This window comes from Lepidochelys kempii, chromosome 1 (assembly GCF_965140285.1).
Source record: "Lepidochelys kempii isolate rLepKem1 chromosome 1, rLepKem1.hap1, whole genome shotgun sequence".
NCBI classification, from domain to species: Eukaryota; Metazoa; Chordata; order Testudines; family Cheloniidae; genus Lepidochelys; species Lepidochelys kempii.
The window spans coordinates 55,479,165-55,502,374 of record NC_136380.1 but is presented as its reverse complement, the minus strand read 5'-3'; the positions used below and the strand labels follow the sequence as shown (position 1 = coordinate 55,502,374).

The 23,210-nt window shown below is 38.9% G+C and overlaps 1 protein-coding gene across 3 annotated transcripts in view; it reads right to left on the bottom strand.

Moving 5' to 3' along the window:
- Positions 1-430: 430 nt before the first annotated feature.
- COG6 (component of oligomeric golgi complex 6) overlaps positions 431-23,210 on the bottom strand; it is a 117,646-nt gene continuing 94,866 nt past the window's right edge. For 2 of the 3 annotated variants that reach the window (XM_073342615.2, XM_073342624.2), the window contains 6 exons: positions 21,654-21,785; positions 20,125-20,292; positions 15,472-15,579; positions 14,467-14,520; positions 11,008-11,087; positions 431-6,612 (listed from right to left, as the gene is read on the bottom strand). In XM_073342615.2, coding sequence (XP_073198716.1) covers positions 6,465-6,612; positions 11,008-11,087; positions 14,467-14,520; positions 15,472-15,579; positions 20,125-20,292; positions 21,654-21,785 — 690 coding nt within the window. In that variant the 3' untranslated portion in view covers positions 431-6,464. Of the gene's footprint in view, positions 6,613-11,007; positions 11,088-14,466; positions 14,521-15,471; positions 15,580-15,782; positions 15,860-20,124; positions 20,293-21,653; positions 21,786-23,210 lie in introns of those variants that run through there. The other variant, XM_073342633.2, reaches the window with a different exon arrangement.

Sequence of the window (23,210 nt, the reverse complement as noted above, 5' to 3'; positions counted from 1 at the left end):
AAAGCAGTTTTTATTTTACTTTTCTCAGTGGTTACATATTATAACTACACACACACACACACACACACACACAAGAAAGCAAAACCTATGTGAAAGCATCAGGACACCTGAAGAAAACCTCCGTGGAAGCTTAAAAGCTTGTCCCTCACACCAACACAAGTTGATCCGATACAAGATTTTACCTCAGCCACCTTATCTGTCTAATATCATGGGACCAACACGGCTACAACAACACTGCATACAATGATAATAAGTGAAAGTTAGTCCTTTCCCCCACCAGTAATCCCATTTGTTACAATACTTATGGGATTGCTTACAGGTGTAAGTGCTAATGTTGAGTAGCAGGCGTCCGCAGGTTTGGGCCCTCTGCAAGGACAACACTGCTTCCCATTTTCTGATGCATATGTGTTACAGGATCAACACGGGCAGGTTTTTCCTTATTGACTTTTATTTTACAAATCAGAAACTACAAACAAAAAGCTCAAAATCTTTTTTCCTTTCAGAGAATAAGAGGGAAAATCAGGCATCACCACCAAGGAAGACCTAATCAGTTACTCCAGCTTTTATTGACTAATTTTCTCACCTATGATCCTTTGTTGTTCACCTCTATTGATCAAGCCAAAATCTGCAATTGATTTTTTTAAAGTAACAACTTTATGACCTTTACATTACTAACAGGAAAGGATGAAAGGGTTAGTTGAGGCACATCATGGAGAAGTCTCAGCATGGATTCAAGTATAGCAAATAACGTCTCACAAATCCTTTTGCAAGCTGTTGACTGCTTATTGACGTTTGCGGTCAGTTTCTGTGACTGGAGGAAATATTTGTTTAGTCTTTCTTAAACTTCAAAGCCAAAAAATTGTTCCGTTTCGTGCATCTATTATCGCAAGCCCATGTTTAATGTCCTCTTGCTACTTGTTATGCAATTCCCATAATTTAACACGTTAATTAAACAATAGTATATACAGCACATTACATAACTTCAACAAAACTGTTTCCATACATATCATGGTAATGTAAAGATCGAACAATTGAAGATATCTCACCTGGTAACAGATGAATGAGAAGTACTGAAGAATTATTTTCCTTGGGAGCTTCTCAATTCAGATGTGTTTTATGAATTGGGGCTGGGTTCTCCATATGAAGCCTTTTCCAGGCTTGATGGATTTCTTGCCTTGCATGATGTTAAGAGTTCAAAATGATACCATATTTTTTACTCTCCCTTTAAATTATTTAAAGATCCAAAATACCCATAACAATCACGTTTATAACAGATCAGAGTCATTTATTCTAAGAGATCTAGGACACTTATATTTTCTAGTTCTTTTATATTATGCCAGTAAAGTATATACGATACACTAGAAAATGAAGAGGATCACTGTCCTGTGACATTACCATTGCAGTTGATTCCTAACAGATAGTTGGATTGGACTATTTTTCTAGGATTAAATTCTGAGTTGCTGTTCTTCTCTGCCACTGATTCTTTTACAGACATACACTGGGCAGTCGATGTGGCAGCTGATTAGCACATAACTGGCATGGAGGTATATTATTTATATAAACCTCTATAGGTGCCTGTCACAGATTCGGTCAGGTGCCCCCTGCAGGCCACCTACTGCACACTGCTATGAGGGGATGCCAAGCCTCTGGGTGCCTCAATCCTTCCATGGTTTAAGCCTCCCTTGGGTCTCAGCAATTTTGTATCTTGCCCTCCCTTGGCCTCTCTGACACATTTCCTGGGCAATGACTGTCTGCAACCCCTACACAGAATTTCTCAGCCCATGTGTCCTAGGCCCCCAGAACCAGCACTGACCCCCAAGATACTCCAGTTTCTTAAACACACCCTGTCCCAGAGTCTCATGGAAAAATGTGAGCCTTCTGGTTTACAGTTTAATTCTTTCAGGAGGCACATGTAATTGTGAAGCATATAACACAGATGTGTTGTCCAGAATCTAACAAAATTTCTTGTTCTTAATCATATCAAGCACAAGAGTATGCATCAGTTAGAAAAAAATCCTAGCTGCAATGCCCCTCGCTAGTTCACCTTTCCCTTGGAAGGCCACCTGGGCTCAGGAAGTCAGGCAGGGTTTCCCTGCCTCATGCAGGCTGATACATACTGAGTGGCTTCTCCCTCATGGAGTCTTCCTCCCCAGCTCTCCCTCAGAGTCCCTCAACTGCACCCTCTCTGTTCCTGTGTGTTTCCTCATTTAAATCCCTGCTTTCTTTATTCTGTGTTTGGTAATTTTCCACTGCTCCAAAAACATCCCTCAGAGAAGACTGGTTTTCTTTTAGAATGCAGTCAGCTTTTAACATAACCTTTGTGTGGTCAAAGCACTATCATTAATGTTAAGTATTTCCCACTGTTCTCAGTCTGCAGCGTGCGCTTGCAGTATGCCTGATTAGCAATAGCGGATCCACACACGTATAGGCTTACAGTGACACAGTAATGGTCATGATACATCATATCATCCAGAATTCATAAGCTGTACAGAGTCCCCAACTCGTCACAATGCACATCCCACAAATTTAAAGTACATAATACAAAATTCTATGTGAATGGTAGCTCATCCCATCTAAGTATGCACCAGCTTAAACCGAAGCCCCTGAAACAACCCATTTTCCACCTCCTACAGAAAACTTTGGAGGAAAAGAAAACAAGGAAACAGAGGTCTCCCAAAGGAAGGTTTCCCACCTGTGCCTCCTTCTTCCATAGTATAAAGATCCCTTATTGGTAACCTCTGATTTTCCTGACAGGATTTCTTGAATGAAGCAATTTATAAGAATGTTTTCACTGTCTCTTAACAGGTCAGTTGGAAATCCAGTAAACTTTCTATTAAATATTTTACTCTCCCTCTGGAAGCATAGATCATCTGCACTATAGCTGTCTATATTTATGTAATTAACTGGAACCACAAACATAGAAAGAAAAAAAGAAAAGCTGGTTTCTAGGAAAAGCAGGTTACAGATATAAAGGTTTTAGATGGAAGTGACAAGGCACAAATGCACAGCTTGTGCCTGGCTGTCACACTGGCATACAAAGCGTAAAAGCTGTCATATTGGGTCAGACCATGGTCCATTTTGCCCAATACCTTGTCTCTGACAGTGGCCAGTACCAAAGCTTCTTGGGGAACGTACAGAAAGGGCAGTTAATGGAGTGATATACCTATCTTCCACTCCCAGCTTTTGGCAGTCAGAGTTTTAGGGTTGCCCCAAGTGCGGGATTGAGCCCCCGATAATCTTGGCTAACAGCTATTGCTGGACTTATCCATGAACTTATCCAGTTCTTTTTTGAACCCAGTTATACTTTTGGCCATCACAACGTCTCCTGGCAGTTGCACCTTTTCCAGTTCCACTGTATCCTTTTTGAGATTGGGCAACAAGAACTAGACACAGTACTCAAAATGTGAGGGCACCATGGGCTTATACATGGCAATAAGACATTTTCTATCACTTTCCTAATAGTTTCTAACATCCTGTTAGCCTTTTTGACCGCTGCTGCACATTGAGCGGAAGTTTTCAAAGAACTATCCGCTTTGACTCCAAGGTCTCTTTCTTACGTGGTAACAGCTAAATTTAGAACTCATTATTATATATATATAGTTGGGATGATTTTTTCCATCTTTGCATTTATCAATGTTGAATTTCATCTGCCATTTTGTAGCCCCGTCACCCAGTTTAGTGAGATCCCTTTGTAACTCCACACAGTCTGCTTTGGACTTAACTATCTTGAGTAATTTAATGATGGGATGGAGAGAGGAGCAGGGACTCTCCCTTGCTCACTCCACTCATTGGCCAAGTACCGTTGCAAACCTTGCACCATCTTGCACAAACCCACCCTGAGTTACGTTGTGGAGGAGCAGTTTGAACTGCTGGCGATGCACTATAGTGTACAACTGCCACAACTGATCCCAACTGTATTTTTAAGAGAACCACTGCAGACTTGTTAACCACTAAAATCTCTTGAACATGATTAACTGAACAAATTTGTTACTCCTAGAGCAGGTGGACTTTTTCTACACCATTTAAAAAATGTTTGCAAAGAGGTGATTCACTAATTCCATAAGATTTCTGTGGATCACTCCTAACAGATCTGTGATTTTCAGTTAATATAAAGATGCATATAGAATAAATAATTATTTAAAACAAATTCCCTCTTCAGTAAAGTGGGATTGAGAAAAGAAAAATTATTAAATTCTGGATTACAGAGTAAAAATCCTACACTGGTCACCAGTAACTTATTTACAAAGGCAAGTAGGTCATATCTATTTGTTTTGCAAGTACTCTCTGTGCTAAATAATGCAATACACACAGTGATACCATGGGCTTGCAAAGACAAAATGTAATGTTGACCACCATACAAAACAGTTCTTCATTTTCCAATCGTACCCAAAGCCACTGCTGACACTCTGGCCATAACAGTATAGTTTTCAAGCAAGGATTAAAAATGACTTTTTTGTTTTGTTTTGTTTAATGATTTGTATTATTTAAAGAAAAATCATTTAATCAAACACAAATGGCTCATCACTTTAGCTTCTAGAATAAGAGAAAAATGCACTATGACCAACTAAAAACTACACCCCGAGCAGGTTTTATGGAATCATGCAAGAGTTGTTGGGATATATGCAGGGTTTCTACAGAATTTTACATCCAGCCCACATTGTGAATGACACCACAGACTGCACGAGCGTGCAGACTGTGTGCATCATGTGTGAGTGTACAGGAAAAGTATTGTAATTGAAATACAGCAGATTAAGTTTAATAGCAACCAGGATATTAACAACTTCTGGTTAATAGCAACATTTTGCCAGGAGCCAATCCCATCTTATTGACTTTAACGTTAATGGGATTCAGAGATTGTTAATAAGCAGAGTGCCCTTGCCAATGTTTTTCGGAAGAAAAGCACCACCTGCATGCAGGTTTGCAAGGCTGCAGCCAGAGAAGGAAGTGCTGAACGTTCCTGCCCTGGTTGACGTCCCAGAAACATGCCCGGGGCCATTGATCAGACCATTCCAGCACTTCCTTCAGGGGCTGCAGCCCTGGAAACCTGCCTGTGCACAGGTACTGCACAGGAGGTAAGGGGCTGTGGTCTGGCAGTGGAGGCTGTGAACAGGGCAGTAGCAGAGAAGGGGACTACAGCATGAATGCCGCAGTTGCTTGGTACCTCTCCCTGTGCTGCATCCTGCCGGGAGACTGCATATGGGGAAGGAAGTGCTGGGACGTGCTGATTCCCAATCCCTGGAGAGAGCAGGGAGAGGGATGGTACAGCCCCACAGCGCCATATAGAAAGCCCTGGCATCCAGGCTGCAGCCTTCCTCCCCGCTGCTGCCTTGCTTACAGGCAGGTTTGCAGGGCTGCAGCCGGGAAGACACACCCCAGCACTTCTTATCCTGGCTGTTGCCTAGCAAACCTGCCTTCTGCTTATTAGCAACTGCTAGATAATAGCAACTATTTGCTGGCAACTGAGAGGGTACTAGTAAGCGGAATCTACTGTATTTCCTGTTCTTATTGGAAATATGTTACAAATTTTTAACTGCCTAATGGTCTGAATTATTTTCCCTGTTAACAATAGAATATAATTCACAGTTATGTTACTAACCTTCTAAATTCTCCTTTACATTTGCAAGGCAATGATTTGTTCTCTGAATTTAGATTTTTTTGGTATGGGCACCATTGGCATCAAGAAAAACACCAGAACCAATAACAAACAAAACTGATTTTTTTACCTTGTTCCAGAGACTTGAAATCAGTGGGATTTAAAGAATCTTAGTATGCCACAGTGCCAAATATTTTGAAATGACATACAGGATGTAAAGCTGATTTACTTCTAGATATTCAGACGTGTATCAGCTATATCCAAATTATGTATTATTAGTAGGGAAACTCTTTTGTTCTGTGTTTGTACGGCACCTAGCACAATGGGGTCTTGGTCCATGACTACCACTCTTATATGCTATGACAATACAAACAACAACAATATGCTTACTTGCAATAGGCTATTGAATAAAGCACCTAGTAATAGAATGGAAAAAAGCAAGGAGAAACAGCAATTAAGAGAGTATTGGCTAGTTCACTTATGAGGTCAGAAGATAGAGTGTTTCAACATCTTAGTCAAAGGATTAGGTGTAGTAAGTAGCAGACTATTATTTTTCATTTCTAATCAGAAAAGTTGTCATGGTCCTTCATTTCCTTTCCAAGAATAAATTAAAAATAATTATTAATCTATATTCTATATTCTTGTTCTTGTCTATAGCTAGAACTCAACACAAAGTGTATAGAAATGGCCAGACTTCTGTTAGATATATTAAACAAAACCCCATCACTGCCCTTCAAGGTAACTGCATGGTTATAATCAAAATTCAAAAATATAAAAGCAGACTGAAAATATTCAGGGCTTTAATATTGAGGGAATGTAATGTTAAGTAACATTACAGTAAGTGTTCTGCAACATAATTTGGAAAATAAGTTTATGAGAGAAGTGACTGAACTTGATGAGGAGATCTGTGTACTATGGTTTCCGGATCCTTATATTCATTGACTGGATTCATCACAGCTGCATATATATCACTGTAGGCTCTGCAGACCAGTTCTGTGGACTGTTTTATTATCTGCTCTCTAAAAAACAAAAAAGTTATGTAAACAGAGTGTACAGTAAAGTTACGATCAAGATATTAAATCTGTAACAGAATATGTGTGGAAGATTTTCCACTATCCAAGATTTTTGGATGCATCACAAGTCCTTTGTTTCAACAGTGAAAATAATCAGCTTAGAGTTTACAACAAAAACGTTTTTTGCGTCTGTGTACTATACACACACACACATATATATATATACACACACACATAAGACCACATATGTGATCTTGATAAGCATGGAATAAGCCTCTTTGTATCTGCGACATGAGAAATTACAAAGAATGGAATAAACTGCATTTAATTTGCATACATGATCTTCTTACCTACAATTTGCTGGGACTACTAATAGAATGTTAATCCTATCAAGTGGTTTTTCCTCAGCTGCTATTTTTTTAAAATAAAAAAAATTACCACTAAAATGTTTTACTACCCTTGTGATATCCTCTCTCACAACATGGCTCAAATATGAGCATATCTTGAAAGTTTCCCAGTTCTGTCCAGTGTATTGTTATATTTTACTTTGCACCAAAAACAGTATTAAGATTCTGTTATCTTGTTAATTGTCAGGGCTAGAAATGAATGTTACTGCAAGTAGGAGAGTTTGGAGACTAAAATCATAACATTCTGATTTCCAGAAATATTTTAGCATTTTAAACAATGAATTAGTGTTATATTTTTTCAACCTGTACATTCATTTTGCTTTATTACCATAACTTGTCTATAGTTATGCATATCTCCTGTACATAGCTAGATGTAGATCAACTGTAAAGTAATTGTAACTTCTGCTATTTAGGTTCACAAACATTGGGAGTTCTCAATGATATCAGGATGATCATGGGTCATAGTCACATCTGGTGTAAAATGTAACTCCAGAGAAGACAGCAGAGTTACACCTACAAACGCCATGTCTCAATTTAGCACCAGGTCAGCTGGACTAGTGGGATTTGAGAAGTTAATAGAATCTCAAGATGTATGTTTGTAAGTCTCCAACTATTTTTCAGCAGAATTCCCTGCTTTTAAATATTTGAATGCTAAGCAACAGAATTTATAGCAAATAGGATTAGCAGAAATAAATTATTATTAAATTGGAGTTTCTTTTGATACACTGCTAAGAATCAGGCCTTTGGATTTCCTAAATTTCTTGACTATTACAATACATGAAAATGGATCAGACACAATATCAAATCCAGAAGTCCTGCAAGTACACGGAATACATTCACATTTTCTACCAACTCTCTTCTCAGCACAACCTAAAAATGTTAAAACTGCTGAAGTGTTCAAATCTTTAAGCAAATATTTTATGCAGCTACTCGTCTGGAGCTGGCAAACTGAATTACATAAGATAATATTCAGTTAAAATAATTTGATGAAAAACCAGTTTATCAAAAATATTTTTAAGTACTGAACTGTATCAACACCTGAGCCTTTTCAACAACTGGTGTCAGTGGTGTATCTGTCATTAATTATTGCATTTGGATTTCAGATGTCATAACATAATACAATTTTTATCAATACAAACCACTGCATTTTCTAAAAATAGCATCTTATTTCAATTTTCAGTTTCTGTTTTCCTACTCAAACTAAAATGGAGTTTTATTATAGCCATAACTAAAATATTTATTCATAGCTTTTAAACAATTAAAGGAATTATCTTAATTTGGAAACAAGCAAAACAGAATACACTATAAAGATTTTTCCTGGTTATAGCGTTTAAACGTTACAAATAGATTATCAGAATGAATCAATAATATGGCTCATCTCTTACTACAAGTACATGGCCTACTTTATAGAGACAAACAATCAGCTCTCAGCTCCCAGTGGGACAGAACAAGTGTTTGGCACGCTGGCGTGGGGCAGATTTATACCCCAGTTTGCTGTCAACTTAGTGTTCACACAGACACATCCGAAGTCTGGTATACTACCCTATAATTTGTTGTATTAATAATACATTTTTAAAAATAGGGGTATTTTGTACCCAGTTTTAACATTAGCTATTCTCTGTACAGTCTTCCTGATGTCCTGACATCATCAGGCCTGTCCAGCTATGCTAGCTGTGCTCCACATTCCTTTCTTTTCTCTGAAGAGTGCCACGTGTACATCTAGTGATGGCTGTTTGGCAGCCTATATGAAATCTACTGGTGCCACATTAACTCTAGTATTAATAGTTCCCACAGCTGCTCATTAATTGCGATCTACTATAGACCCCACAGCTGCTCCAAGCAGCAGGATCCATAAGGCTCCAGATTTCTACTGGGGGAGGTCTTGTTTGTCTCTTTCTGGGGAGGGGGGAGGCTGGTTGCATACTTGTCTGTCTAGCTCCCCATGAACTGAGATCACTGAGGTTGTCTCCTGACCCTGTCTGCTATTGCTGTGGTGCTGTTCCTCTGATTCCTGTCACAGTTCCCATCATGGAATTCCGCTGTTGCACAGAGGGGCTGTAAGGCACTCTACACAATTTTCTCCAGGAACTGAGGGTGACAGCTATGGCAGGAGCAACCTAGCTGAGACTATAGAGACTAGGAACGTCCGTGGATAGAACATCTTGCTGTACTTCCTCTAAGTCTCCTTGTTTCTCCAGGAGATTCCAACTCCCAACTGGGATCCCATGAGAGGGCACCTACATTTTATAAGTCTGCATGACCTCAGCTGGCCTCCTTTTTGGCCCTCTCCAAATGCAGGCCAAGCAGGTGATAAGTAGCAAAAACTGCTGCTGACTGACTAGAAACTGCACCCATAATTCGTCTGTACTAAAACATCCTATTACTTTTGTTGCTTAGCTTCTAATAAAAAGGCCATTGAGCTGATAGGCATAGAGACTGAAATACTTTATAGAGGTGGTCACTCTGTAAAACGGAGGCACTTTAGCGTGCAGAAGCTTGCATTGCCACAGCCCAGGTCTCTTAAAAAAACCCAACACATCAGGCAGGCAGAACTCCTGTGATGCCAAACAAGGAAGAACGAGCACTAATCAGCAGGCCTCATCAACATTGCTAGCAGCAAGAAAGCAGGGGAGGGAAATGCTAGTGATTCTTAAACTTTATGGTGGCAAAAATAATTTTTCAGTCATATATACAACCATTTTAGTGACAAGACAGTGTCCTGTGTAATGCATAGATACACATGGACAGTTAATGTTGCTGATACTGCTGACTTCTGTAGTATTAAAACAATAAATTTAATGTCATATTAACAGTTTTTCATATGATACTATATAATCGGTGTATTTTCACAAAGTGCCAAAAATAGTGGCAAGAGACCTTTTGATCACTGTAGCATATCTAATTTTTTGAATGTAAGTGTTATACAATGTCTTCATGAGCTTCACATTTAATTGGAAAGAAATTCTTGGCATATTCTAGCCTTAGGGTTGATTATGCCCATATTTGTCATATTTTAAAATATATTCATGAAAACAAGAGGAGAGATACATAATAAAATCCTCACTTTAATACTTCAAAGTAGAAGTCAAAAAATTCTGCAAAAAATAATTGCAGCACTATATTAAATGAGACAAGAATATCAATATTCTACAATACAGTGCCACAAAGTTGTAGAATTCTGTAAAGTAGATATAGAAATAGGGATAAAAGAAAAACCTTTTATGGAAGGCTTACAAAATAACTAAAAATTTCCAACAGAGACGAAAAACTGATGATGATACAGGGAACATGTTCTAAATAGATTAGTGTAATTCACAGGTTCGCCAAGGCCAGAAGGGATCATTGTGATAATCCAAAAAGAAAAGGAGTACTTGTGGCACCTTAGAGACTAACCAATTTATTTGAGCATGAGCTTTCGTGAGCTACAGCTCACTTCATAGCTCACGAAAGCTTATGCTCAAATAAATTGGTTAGTCTCTAAGGTGCCACAAGTACTCCTTTTCTTTTTGCGAATACAGACTAACACGGCTGCTACTCTGAAACCTGTGATAATCCAGTCTATCCTCTGGTATAATATAGGCCAGCGAACTTCTTCAAAATAATTCCTAGAGCATATTTTTTAGAAAATCATCCAATTTTGATTTAAAAATTGTCAGTGATGGAGAATCCATCACAACCCTTGGCTGATTGTTCCAATGATTAACTACTCTCACCGTTAAAAAATTTATGCCTTATTTCCAATCTGTATTTGTCATGTCAGTGTGTCCATGGACTCCGGAGTAGCTAGTTTAGAAAGTTATAAAATTACTCCTTATTAATTACTTGCTCAAGAAAGTGTAACCAAAACAAATTAAAGTAGAACCTAAAAGCATATCTGAATAGCATTTACAATAGAATAATTCCACTTCTAACATACTCTGCTATATTCCACTCAAGTCTGTACTTTTGCACATTTAAAAGGTACAGAACATAGAAATTCAGTCAAAACACTTACTTCACAGTAGCACTTAGAAGGAAATTCAGTTGTGGCATTAACAGATTATCAGGAGCAGACAGGTAACGATCAAACTGAACCTAGAAGAAGTAATAAAAAGTAAGAGCTTTGCTACATACACCATACCAAAGCACCAAGAACATGCTACAGACCTCTCCATGCAAATTTCTTCTAAAATACAGTCCCCCTCTGAAAAGTGACTATGTTAAAATGGCTCCTTCTTACTCAGCCAATTAGCTCCTATATACACACACACATACTATGTTAGTTGTATTAGCCCTACAGATACAATATAGCTATGAGAGAATGAACTGATTTTTTTCTCACTAATTAACTAACAACATTATTAACTATGGTGCATTTGCAGAAACACTTTTACAATCCCACTGAACACAACTGAGTTGCACTGGTGTTAATTAACAGCAACATTTGATGAAAAAGGGGTTACACAAACATAACTGAGGGCAGATATTAGTCTGCAGAATCTTTATTAATAGTGACAATGTATGAATCAAAATATACAGCATGACCTACACAACCCAGTTTGAGTTTTTTAAGGCTAGAACTCAGGAAAAAAAATTCTTTTTTCATTTATGAACTCAGCAAGTTTCATATGGAAATCACTGAATCCAAGTAGCTGTGGATAGATAGTCACCTTTTCAGCAAACTGTACTGTAAAGGTTTACTGAGAAGATTGACAGCTCATTTATAGCTAGCTGTTGAACTGTGAGATTGCATCTGTGTCATTTAACTTTTGCATGTTGTTTAAGATGAAAAGCAATAACTGATCATTTGTTTTTAGATCTACAGTGTAATGAAACTTAACACCCCCCAAAAACAAACAAAAAATCAACTGTGACATACGCCCAGTACCTAACTTTTGAGCTTCACTGAACTACTTGCATAAAATGAAAGCTTTACTTTTCCCTATCATTTATAGCTATAATCCCTGTATTTCAAAGCACTCAGGCAAAAGAAATTTCAGTGATTAGAATTCATTAGAATTAATATTTGCTCTAAGCAATTCAAAATGTTTCACAGTGTAACATTATAAGTAAAATTTTGTTTCTCAAGGCTTAGAAACTTGAGTCTTACTACCAGTTCACAAATAATTTTATATTTGTACTACTTCAGAAGATCAAAGGTCCACTAGTAGAAACAACGAAAGTATTCCAAAACACAATTTAATGGATTTTTAAATTTAAATACAAGTGTTTCAGAAGAGTGTGATGGTTTCTGTTATGTGAGGCAAGATTAATGTAATTCAACAAGTTATGACTAGGGATGTCAAGCGATTAAAAAAATTAATCGTGATTAATAGCACTGTTATACAATAGAATGCCATTTATTTACATATTTTTGGATATTTTCTACATTTTCAAATACACTGATTTCAATTACAACACAGAATATAAAATATACAGCGCTCACTTTATATTATTTTTATTACAAATACTTGCACTGTAAAAAACGAAAGAAACAGTATTTTTCAATTCACCTAAGTACTGTAGTGCATTCTTTATCATGAAAGGTGAACTTAAAAATGTAGAATTACGTACAAAAAAAATAACTGCACTCAAAAATAAAACAATGTAAAACTTCAGAGCCTACGAGTCCACAGTCCTACTTCATGTTCAGCCAATCGCTCAAACAAGCTTGTTTACATATGCAGGAGATAATGCTGCCTGCTTCTTGTTTACAATGTCACCTGAAAGTAAAAACAGGTGTTCACATGGCACTGTTGTAGCTGGCATCACAAGATGTTTACGTGACAGATACACTAACGATTCATATGTCCCTTCATGCTTCAACCACCCTTCCAGAAGACATGCATCCATGCCGATGACAGGTTCTACTCGATAACGAACCAAAGCGGTATGGACGAATGCACGTTCATTTTCATTATGAGAGTCAGATGCCATCAGCATAAGGTTGATTTTCTTTTTTGGTGGTTGGGTTCTGAAGTTACCGCATCTGACTGTTGCTCTTTTAACTCTTCTGAAAGCATGTTCCACACCTCTTCCCTCTCAGATTTTGGAAGACACTTCAGATTCTTAGATCTTGGGTCAAGTGCTGTGGCCATCTTTAGAAATCTCACATTGGTACCTCCTTTGTGTTTTGTCAGATATGCAGTGAAAGCGTTCTTAAAATGAACAACATGTGCTGGGTTACCATCCGAGACTACTATAACATGAAATATTATGGCAGAGTGCGAGTAAAACAGAGCAGGAGACATACAATTCTCACCCAAGCAGTTCAGTCACAAATTTAATTTACACTTACTTTTTCTTTTTTTTCATTGAGCACCATCAGCTTGGAAGCATGTCCCCTGGAATGGTGTCCGAAGCATGAAGGGGCATACAAATGTTTAGCATATGTGGCACTAAATACCTTGCAATGCCAGCTACAAACATGCCATGCAAACGCCTGTTCTCGCTTTCTGGTGATATTGTAAATAAGAAGTGGGCAGTATTACCTCCTGTAAACGTAAACAAATTTGTTTTTCTGAGTGATTGGCTGAACAAGAAGCAGGACTGAGTGGACTTGTAGGTTCTAAAGTTTTACATTCTTTTGTTTTTGTGTGCAGTTATGTAACAAAAATAATCTACATTTGTAAGTTGCTCTTTCATGATAAAGAGATTGCACTACAGTACTTGTATGAGGTGAATTGAAAAATACTGTATCTTTTGTTTATCATTTTCACATTATATGATTATTTTTTATTACAAATATTTGCAAAGTGAATATTGTATACTTTATATTGTGTGTTGTAATTAAACAATTTATTTGAAAATGTAGAAAAACATCCAAAAATATGAAATAAATTTCAATTGGTATTCTATTGTTTAACAGTCCGATTAAAAGTGTGATTAATTGCGATTTTTTTTTAGTTAATTGCATGAGTTAACTGCGATTAATCAACAGCCTTAGTTATGACCCAACACAACATTACAAAATTTCTTTGTGACATGATTGCTATGGGAAACAGTTGAAAAATATTGTCAATTCTTGAAGTCCCTGAATTAGTTTTGTAATAGCACACGTTACCATCTGTATCAAAATACACCCATTTTATTCTTGAATAATTTCTGTATAAGATAAATGTTCATTTTTCTTTTCCAAACAGTATAATTGATTTGTTAAGACCTACAGCTAGATGAAAACATAGTTAAAGGGTCACAGGACGAAAACCAAATGCACAATTTGTCTTAATTCTATTAGAAGTTCCTTCTGTCATCTACAACTTTAATTCAGTACATTATGCATGGTTTTTAGAATGTTTTTTTACCTCAGAGTCTGATGAATGGATTGAAAAATGTTTATAGAAGAAATACAGATATTAAGCTCCAAAGACAAAACACAGACTTTTTGATAAATATTTTTGTTTATAACTTGGACAGTATTCCTTTAAAAGTCATAGCAACAACACAGCTGAACATGAAATTGCAAAAAGCTCACCATTGCAGCTTTCAGTGACACTGAATCCAAGCTAGGCAAGTTTGCCAGGGGCCCCTAAAAATAGGTAATCAAATAAAGCAGCATTTTAAACAAGTGGATAAAATGTGAAAATAATCCTAGATTAAGATTTTATTGTAATCCAAGGCTAGATTGTAAACTCTTTGGGGCAGGGACCATGTCTGACTACCTGTTATGACTGTCAACAACTACACCTGTAGGTACAGGAAAACAGTAAGTAATACATTCACTAAAACAGACTATTTATCATTTCCTATCACTTCTTTAAATTAAAAATAACTAAAACTGAGCTCCTCATCTGTCCTCCCAACCACCTCCTCCTCCCTTTTCATTACCACAGACATCATCACTACAATCTCCACCATTCTGCTGTATTACAAATTGTTTCATGGAATCAATATAATTTAGAACAGAGTTTGAAAATAGGCTTAGAATAGAAATGGGCCTCTGATGACCAAGAAATCAAATTTAGCATCTTAATGGGGATTGCCATGTTTAAAAATGCTTGTTTAACATTATTTCCCCATTATGTTGGGGCATTCACACACACACACACACACACACCCTCAAAAATCAATCCCTCTACTGGTTTAGGAAACAAGAAACCTATCTCTAGGTATTCTCCTCTATAGAACAATACACTAACTACCCTCTCTTCAAACACATGCTCAATTTATCACTTTTAATCATGCGAAGCTATTCAGAGAATTCTGAGTTCACTGAAGTTAAAAGACACAGGATAAAAATCTAGCTGAAGAGAAAAAAGAATTTAATAATACCTGTAGTTAACAAATTAGCTACATAAAAAGATGAGTGAACAGGAGCTAAGATTGCAGGTTCTCAACGGATAGTAAAATCTTATTTGTGTCACGCTAGTTCTGACGGTCTTGAAGTTAGGATAGCCACAGAGAACAGATAGCATCACACTTTCAACAGTTTCAGGCAAAACGAAGTACTCAATTGGCTGCTGAAAAAGTAAATACTTACCTGCTCTGGTTTGTGCTGCTGCACAGATTTGTATATGCAACTTAGACCGGCTCTAGTTAACACACAGGAAGCTTGTTCATTTATTAGCGTATCCAAGTGTGCTTCAATCTGAAATTTGGAGGGGAAGAAATACTTAAAAGAAACATTAAATAAAAGTTGTTCTTAATTACAAAGTGACAGTTTAGTAGTCATCCAGAAAATCAACTCAGAATAAAAGGAGAATGAGCACCTAAGAATTCAAATCACATGCACTACAGAAAACCAAGGTTTAATTTGTAAAGCCAATTTGGATCTTGATTATTTTGCATTACCAGGGAGCTCAGTGAAGCAAGATGTTTTGCCAAAAGCTGAGGTCCCAATCCTGCAGTGAGCTCCACAAAGGAAGAACCTGTGCACAGATGAAACCACATTAACTTCAGCAGGGCTTGACTTGGACACATGAGTCTGCCCACATTGTAATACTGTCGCCAAATGCTCAAATCTGAAAAATCCATAGCCATAAAAGACAAAAACTAATACCTAAAATTAAAACTTCAAAAAGTTATAGTAAAATATCAAAACTAGAATGATATAATTCATTGAAACTACATGAAAGAAATCAAATTCTTGCTGAAAATGCTGAAGAGTGCAAGACAAGATCAAACAAAAAATAAAATGAAACCATTAAGATTTCATGAAGAGAATAAAACTGAAACCTAAACCATGTTAGGCAATCAGTATAGGATTCAAAAGGCATAATTTACTTTATTTTAAAGAAAGAGAAAGTTAACTACAAGCACCTATTCAAAAATTAGGCAATGAAGAGCTGTATAACTGTCAGCTGTGCTTTTATCATCTTCAGAAAAAGCTTCCTTATTACTTCTGAGACATCAAAAACGCCATATATTCATAAAATAATTTTACAATTTTTGTACAACTGCAACTTTGCTGGAGATAAAAACAAAGAACCCAAATCCAGTCAATTTAACGCAAAGGAGCAGCAATTTTCTCCTTCAGGTTTGAGTGGCCTTAGACAGAAGTGAAAAAATATACTTTTTTTTTAAAATACATAATCCTCCATTTGCTTTATTTCTATCCTGGTCTACATAAGAAACAAAAAACTTCTGTTACAGCACAAAGAGTCCAATTTAATTTAATAGATATAGCAGATACAGAACCTTTATTAGGTATCTTACAAATCTTTGATATCTCCAGAGAAGGATCATCATTTTCTAATGAATTTATGGAAACTAAAATATAATAAAATATATCTTTCCAGCCTGATCTCTAAGGAAAATCTAACATTTGAATATGGTGATTTCAATAATTTTCAAAGGTCTCGATTTTCCTATTCAGTAAATTATTTTTGATGAATACCCCCAATAAATGTTTCTGTTCTACACTAGTCTATCTCAAATTCAGTAACCTTCTTTTGCATGACCTCAAGACATCCCTTCCAATTTAGTTTTAACTGTGAAATGTTTACAGAAAGTGAATCCGGGTTAGTAGCAAATGTTTCCCACTTAGTCTCTAGATTTTGAATAGCAGAATAAATGGATTCCAGAAGTATCTTAAAAAAAAACAACACACTATTAGTTTGGTTTAGACAATCTGAATTTTTTTATTAGTTAAATGGCCAGCTTCAAGTGCCACAGTTTCTATTGCTAATGACATAGCGGTGATAATGAAGAGGAGCAAGAGATAACCTCCACAACCCTCTGAAATATTACAGGAGAGTCACTAATTAAAAACTTGTCCAAAGAAACCCCCTGTAATTGTGCTTCCTGTTGGGAAACATTTTAAAGAACAAAATCAGGACATGGGATGCAGTGCAAAATTGTTGCGGGCATAAGGAATCTATACCAGTGGTTCCCAAACTTGTTCTGCCACTTGTGCAGGGAAAGCCCCTGGCGGGCCGGGCCAGTTTGTTTATCTGCCGCGTCCGCAGGGTCGGCCAATCGTGGCTCCCACTGGCTGCGGTTCGCTGCTCCAGGCCAATGGGAGCTGCTGGAAGCGGCGGCCAGTACGTCCCTCAGCCCGCGCCACTTCCAGCACCTCCCATTGGCCTGGAGCAGCGAACCACAGCCAGTGGGAGCCATGATTGGCCGACCCTGTGGACGCGGCAGGTAAACAAACTGGCCCGGCCCGCCAGGGGCTTTCCCTGCACAAGCGGTGGAACAAATTTGGGAACCACTGATCTATACATCTGAAGATGGATTGTGCCAAATGTGTCCCAAAATTAACAATCCAAAAAGCATATATTTTTAAATGTCTTAGTGAACTGTGGCTAGTGTTAACATTATTTATTACTCCAAAATATTACAATATGTAAAATATTATTTTGGCATGTTAAGTAAAAACAAGCACTAGGGGAAAAAACGTAACATCTAATCCTACCATGGATATAGCCCCATGTTCAGGGAAACAGAATTTGATTACTCATAATCATAGTTTAAGGCCAGAAAGGATCACCAGATTGTCTAGTCTGACCTCCTGAATATCACAGGCCACCAGCACCACCAAGCACCTGCTCAGTAAACTCAAAAATCAAAATTAGACCGAAGTATTACAGCCCACAGAAGACTAAACTATTATATACCACAGACAGAGAATAGGAGGGACTGAGGTGCACCAGTGCCCAATTTCCCCCGCAGGGAAATGATTAAGTGAGATATACCCACATAGTCCTGGCAAATGATCCACATCCATATGCTGCAGAAGAAGATGAAAACCCCTCAAGTCACTGCCAATCTGGCCTGGGGGAAAACTCCTTCCTGTCCATACATATGGCGACCAATTAAATCCTGAGCATGTGAGCAAGAACCAGCCAGCCAAGCACCTGAAAGAGAGAATGCCTGGTGCCAGCTCAGAGCCCTAGCTCTCCCTGTCCAATCTCTAGCCATGGTCATCCCTGACGCTTCAGAGTAAGGAGATTAAAAAAAAAACCAAAACACTGACTGATGATCACACTTTGATCATTACTCCTGGGGGAATTCTATGCCAAAAAGTCAAACATTCTGCATCAAAAAATAAAATTCTGTGCACAATATTTTAAAATTCTGCATATTCTATTTGTCAAAATATCACAATATAATCACACAAGTTTCAATTATTTTGGTAATTTATTTCAAAATACCTGTCAGCAAGTATGTCTGTAACAATACAGACAACAAAAAAGATACAGGAATTTTTTTTTGACAAATAGATTCCTTACTAGGCATATTAATATAGAACTCATAGTAATAATTCATTTAAACTACAATACAGAACCATATTACTTGCACCCCTCAGAAGCAGTTGCAAAGGCTTGGGGGTGTCAGGGGTAATGGAGGAACTGAGGGAGAGGGAAGTAATTGCTGGGAAGGAGCCTGGGTGTGAACTTGGGAGGGTTATTGGGTATAGGTGGGAAAAGTAAGGAATGGGTGCTTTTGGGGGGGGCAGGCAGGGATTGTTAGGGTGCTTCCTCCATGCAGACCCTGGCTGATCCCTAGCCTCTCCCATTCAGTCAGCCACATATGTCCCTGTCCCCATGTGTCCCTGCACCACACGTTCTTGCACCCCCTGTTCACGAGTCTCTCCACTCCCACTCAGACACCCCTCCCTCCATCCCCTCCCTGTCCCATGTGTCTTGTGCCCCCACTCAGTCACCTTCCTTCTCCATGCACCCCTTTCCCCTTGTGTTCCTGCACCCCCTCAGCCTGCCTCCTCCACCTGTCCCCATGTGTCTGTGCCCCCACTCAGCAACTCCCTTCTCCCATGTGGTCCTGCACCTCCCCCGCATCCCCATGTGTCCCTGCACCCCCTCAGCCAGCCTCCTCCCCTCAACTCCATGCGACTTTGCAATCCCTGTCCCCATGTGTCCCTGTGCCCCCACTCAGCCACCCCTTCTCCCCTGTGGCCCTGCACCCCTTCCTCCCCCCTGTGGCCCTGCGCCTCCACTCCCATTCAGCCTCTGCCCCAGTCTGTTCTGCCCCACTAGCCCTTATGAGCCTCTGTCTGTGACCCCCCCCCAACATCCCCAAGCTGTCTGTCTCCTCATATCCCCTGTCTCCTGACTTGGTCCGGCAGGTGCTGTGAAGAAGGCACTGCAGGCTCTCTCTCTTCTCTACCGGGCTGGAAGTGGGCAGAAGGCGGAACTGCAGCAACTTTCCAGCAAAACTATTTTCTGCGATAAAATTAAAAGTATCCATGGCACATTAATTATGCACGCATGCAATGGCGCAGAATTCCCCCAGGAGTAGATAATTAGGGATATTGCATATTGGTATTTACACTTCCATTTGTTTTAACTATCTCAGATCGTTTGTCTTAAAAAATGAGTGACTGGAATAATAAATACTTTCACTTATATTGGTTTACTTTCTGATAAAAACCATAGGTCAAAATTTCAAACCTGGGTGCCTGAAATGTGGCTCCTAAAATCAATATTTAGGTGCCTAAATAAAAGAGATGTAATTTTCAAAGATGCTATGTACTTTCAGCTGTCACTGATCTCAGTGGAAGTGGGGCTGCTCAACACCTATGAAAATAATGCCTCATTTAGGTGCCTAAATATGGATTTAGAAGCCTAACTTTAGGCACCCAAGTTTGAAAATGTTGGTTATGTCTGCTATTCACAGCTTACCAGCTACAAAACAATATGTAATTACCTCTGCACTTATTCTTGACACTTACCTGAAATTGTAACATTTCCAGACGTTTGTCAGTGAATTCAAAGAGAGCCAGGGTAGTCTTCATCATATAAAGTGAATTCACCATGAAGGTTGCCATGTCAGCTGTGCCTAAATTACTAGCAGATACTGTACATAGCTGCAATAATGGATCTAGCACACAAGACAGAACCTAAAAGGGCAATATGAACAAGATGTATAAGTAGGGGCATAGCGAGCAGATCGAGGGACGTGATCGTTCCCCTCTATTCGACATTGGTGAGGCCTCATCTGGAGTACTGTGTCCAGTTTTGGGCCCCACACTTCAAGAAGGATGTGGATAAATTGGAGAGAGTCCAGCGAAGGGCAACAAAAATGATTAGGGGACTGGAACACATGAGTTATGAGGAGAGGCTGAGGGAGCTGGGATTGTTTAGCCTGCAGAAGAGAAGAATGAGGGGGGATTTGATAGCTGCTTTCAACTACCTAAAGGGGTTCCAAAGAGGATGGCTCTAGACTGTTCTCAATGGTAGCAGATGACAGAACGAGGAGTAATGGTCTCAAGTTGCAGTGGGGGAGGTTTAGATTGGATATTAGGAAAAACTTTTTCACTAAGAGGGTGGTGAAACACTGGAATGCGTTACCTAGGGAGGTGGTAGAATCTCCTTCCTTAGAGGTTTTTAAGGTCAGGCTTGACAAAGCCCTGGCTGGGATGATTTAACTGGGAATTGGTCCTGCTTTGAGCAGGGGGTTGGACTAGATGACCTTCTGGGGTCCCTTCCAACCCTGATATTCTATGATTCTATGAGGGAAAAAAATGTTTCATGAAACTTTAGACTTGCGGGGTAATGACCATTTTGCCTTTATCATCTATTTATTTCCCAAAACAAAATAAAAAGAAATGAGAGGTCCCCTATTGAGATCTAGTGGAAAATAGCTCTTGACCAGCAGGTGATTAGCTACCAGATTAGTGGTGTGATATAAGAACCTGAAAGGAACAGATTTTACCCGCGCAGGACATGGAGCAACTTAGAAGAGAAAATTGGTGGTTCATAGAATCATAAAAATGTACGGGTGGGAGGGGCCTCAAGAGGTCACCTAGTCCATATGCCCACACTGGGGCAGGACCAAACATATGTGCATAGTATATATATGTAATTTAAGAAAAATAACGATCAATAGGATAATAGAATGTGGATATTGTCATAGGACATTCCATGCTGTAATGTAATTATCGATTTTATTAGCCACAGTGTTATCAGTATAAAATCGAGGGTGGGAGGAAGCCTATAAACAACTGCAGACAAAAACCATAAGAATGGCCATACTGGGTCAGACCAAAGGTCCATCTAGCCCGGTATCCTTTCTTCCAACAGTGGCCAATGCCAGGTGCCCCAGAGGGAATGAACGGAACAGGTAATCATCAAGTGATCCATCCCCGTCACCCATTCCCAACTTCTGGCAAACCAAATTCATGCCTCTTCAGTATTTTTTATATTGAGACCAAATTATGTGCATATTTCTCTGTGTTCAAATGAACTCTACAAACTATACCTGTACAAAGTCAGCTTGACGAGCATCCAATGGCACAACAGATGAGTCATGGGACGCCAGAACCTCACGTAGCAATGCGAGTGTTTGATTCAGTGCAGAGCTTGGGCCAAGATCAGGTGGTGGGAGTTCAACCTAGACAACAGATAGTTTATTCCCTATTTGTGTTATATTCACAGGAAATAATAAGCAGTATGTATCCATGTTAGTAGGTACCAGTCAGCTACTGGTAAAGTCACACACAGTCAAGCAGAGATGGAGTTCAACATTTTGACACTGGACAGATCTATAACTAATTCCAAAATATACTTGCCTATGACTTGCAGCGTTACAATATCACTTACTGACAATAAAGAAAACCAACCAACATCTCAGTCATATCTAGCATTAAATTTAGTATTCAGCAACATGCATCATGGCTGCTTCAGAAATTGGCAAAATTAAAATCTGTAGTGGCTTGTAAAATGTAGAGGAAAATATAAAATTCTTAAGTCATTTTATTAAAGTTTGGAGTGCTGGAAGTGAGTCAATAGCACATCATGCTATTTATACAGCCCTTCATAATGGACAAATAATTTAGACACCTTGCACAGTTTCCAGAAAGAAAAGTAATCAGAGGAACAGATGCTATCAAGTGAACAAAATCCTGCAATGAGTGCGCTACAAATCCCCCACAGAGGCTGGGATAACAGAACTTTCTTGAATAAAATCAGAACCAAAAAGGGGAGTGTTCTGGTTAAGAAAGGACAATTTTCCTCTCCCTTGGATCTTGCGCAGAAGCAGCCTGTGCCTGGTTCTAGTAATCACAACTTTGTTCAGGGCATGTGAAAGTTATTCATATAAAGGTCAGCAAAATATGTTGGGTGTTGCAAGTGTCAACATCCTTGCTAGGAGTGCCTGTATGAACTAGTGCCACAGAATCTTTCCAACACAGTGGGTCAAGGGAACACACACTGGCAGGTGTAGAATTGGGGAGAATGTGTCAAAGTTTATATAGTGCAAAAGCATCACAGTTATAGGACTTCAGGCATTTAACACCTAACAATGAATGTGCAAGGAACACCAGAAACCACACAATATGAGGGCTCAAACTACTAAAGGTGCCCAAACTCTAATGACACCAGTCCAGAAAGCCAATGAGGCAATGATATGCCAATAACTCTGACTAGGGTTCTAAACTGCTCCACCAGCACTGATACACCGAATTCAAGAAGGCATGGAGAAGACAGATGCTGAACTGTTTCTTCAGGATAGGAACCCTGTGGAAGTTCAAGAAAGGTCCCCTGGCAATACATTATTCTGACAGTGCTGATGCACTGAACACAGGAGGCACTGGGAAAGACCTTGTTGCTCAGCCAATCTGTTGGCTCTGACATACAAAAGCTGAGGTGGCATGGGAAGGACTCCCTGACACTGAGCTCCTGTATAGGCTCTTGTCCTTAGGAGGCATTGTTTGGTATTGAGTGGGGATGGAAAGATCCACACAACTGATGCACTGTGGAGAAGATCCCTTGCTACCAAACTTTGCCCTAGGTGTCAATGCTTCAAGCCTGGTCTGGG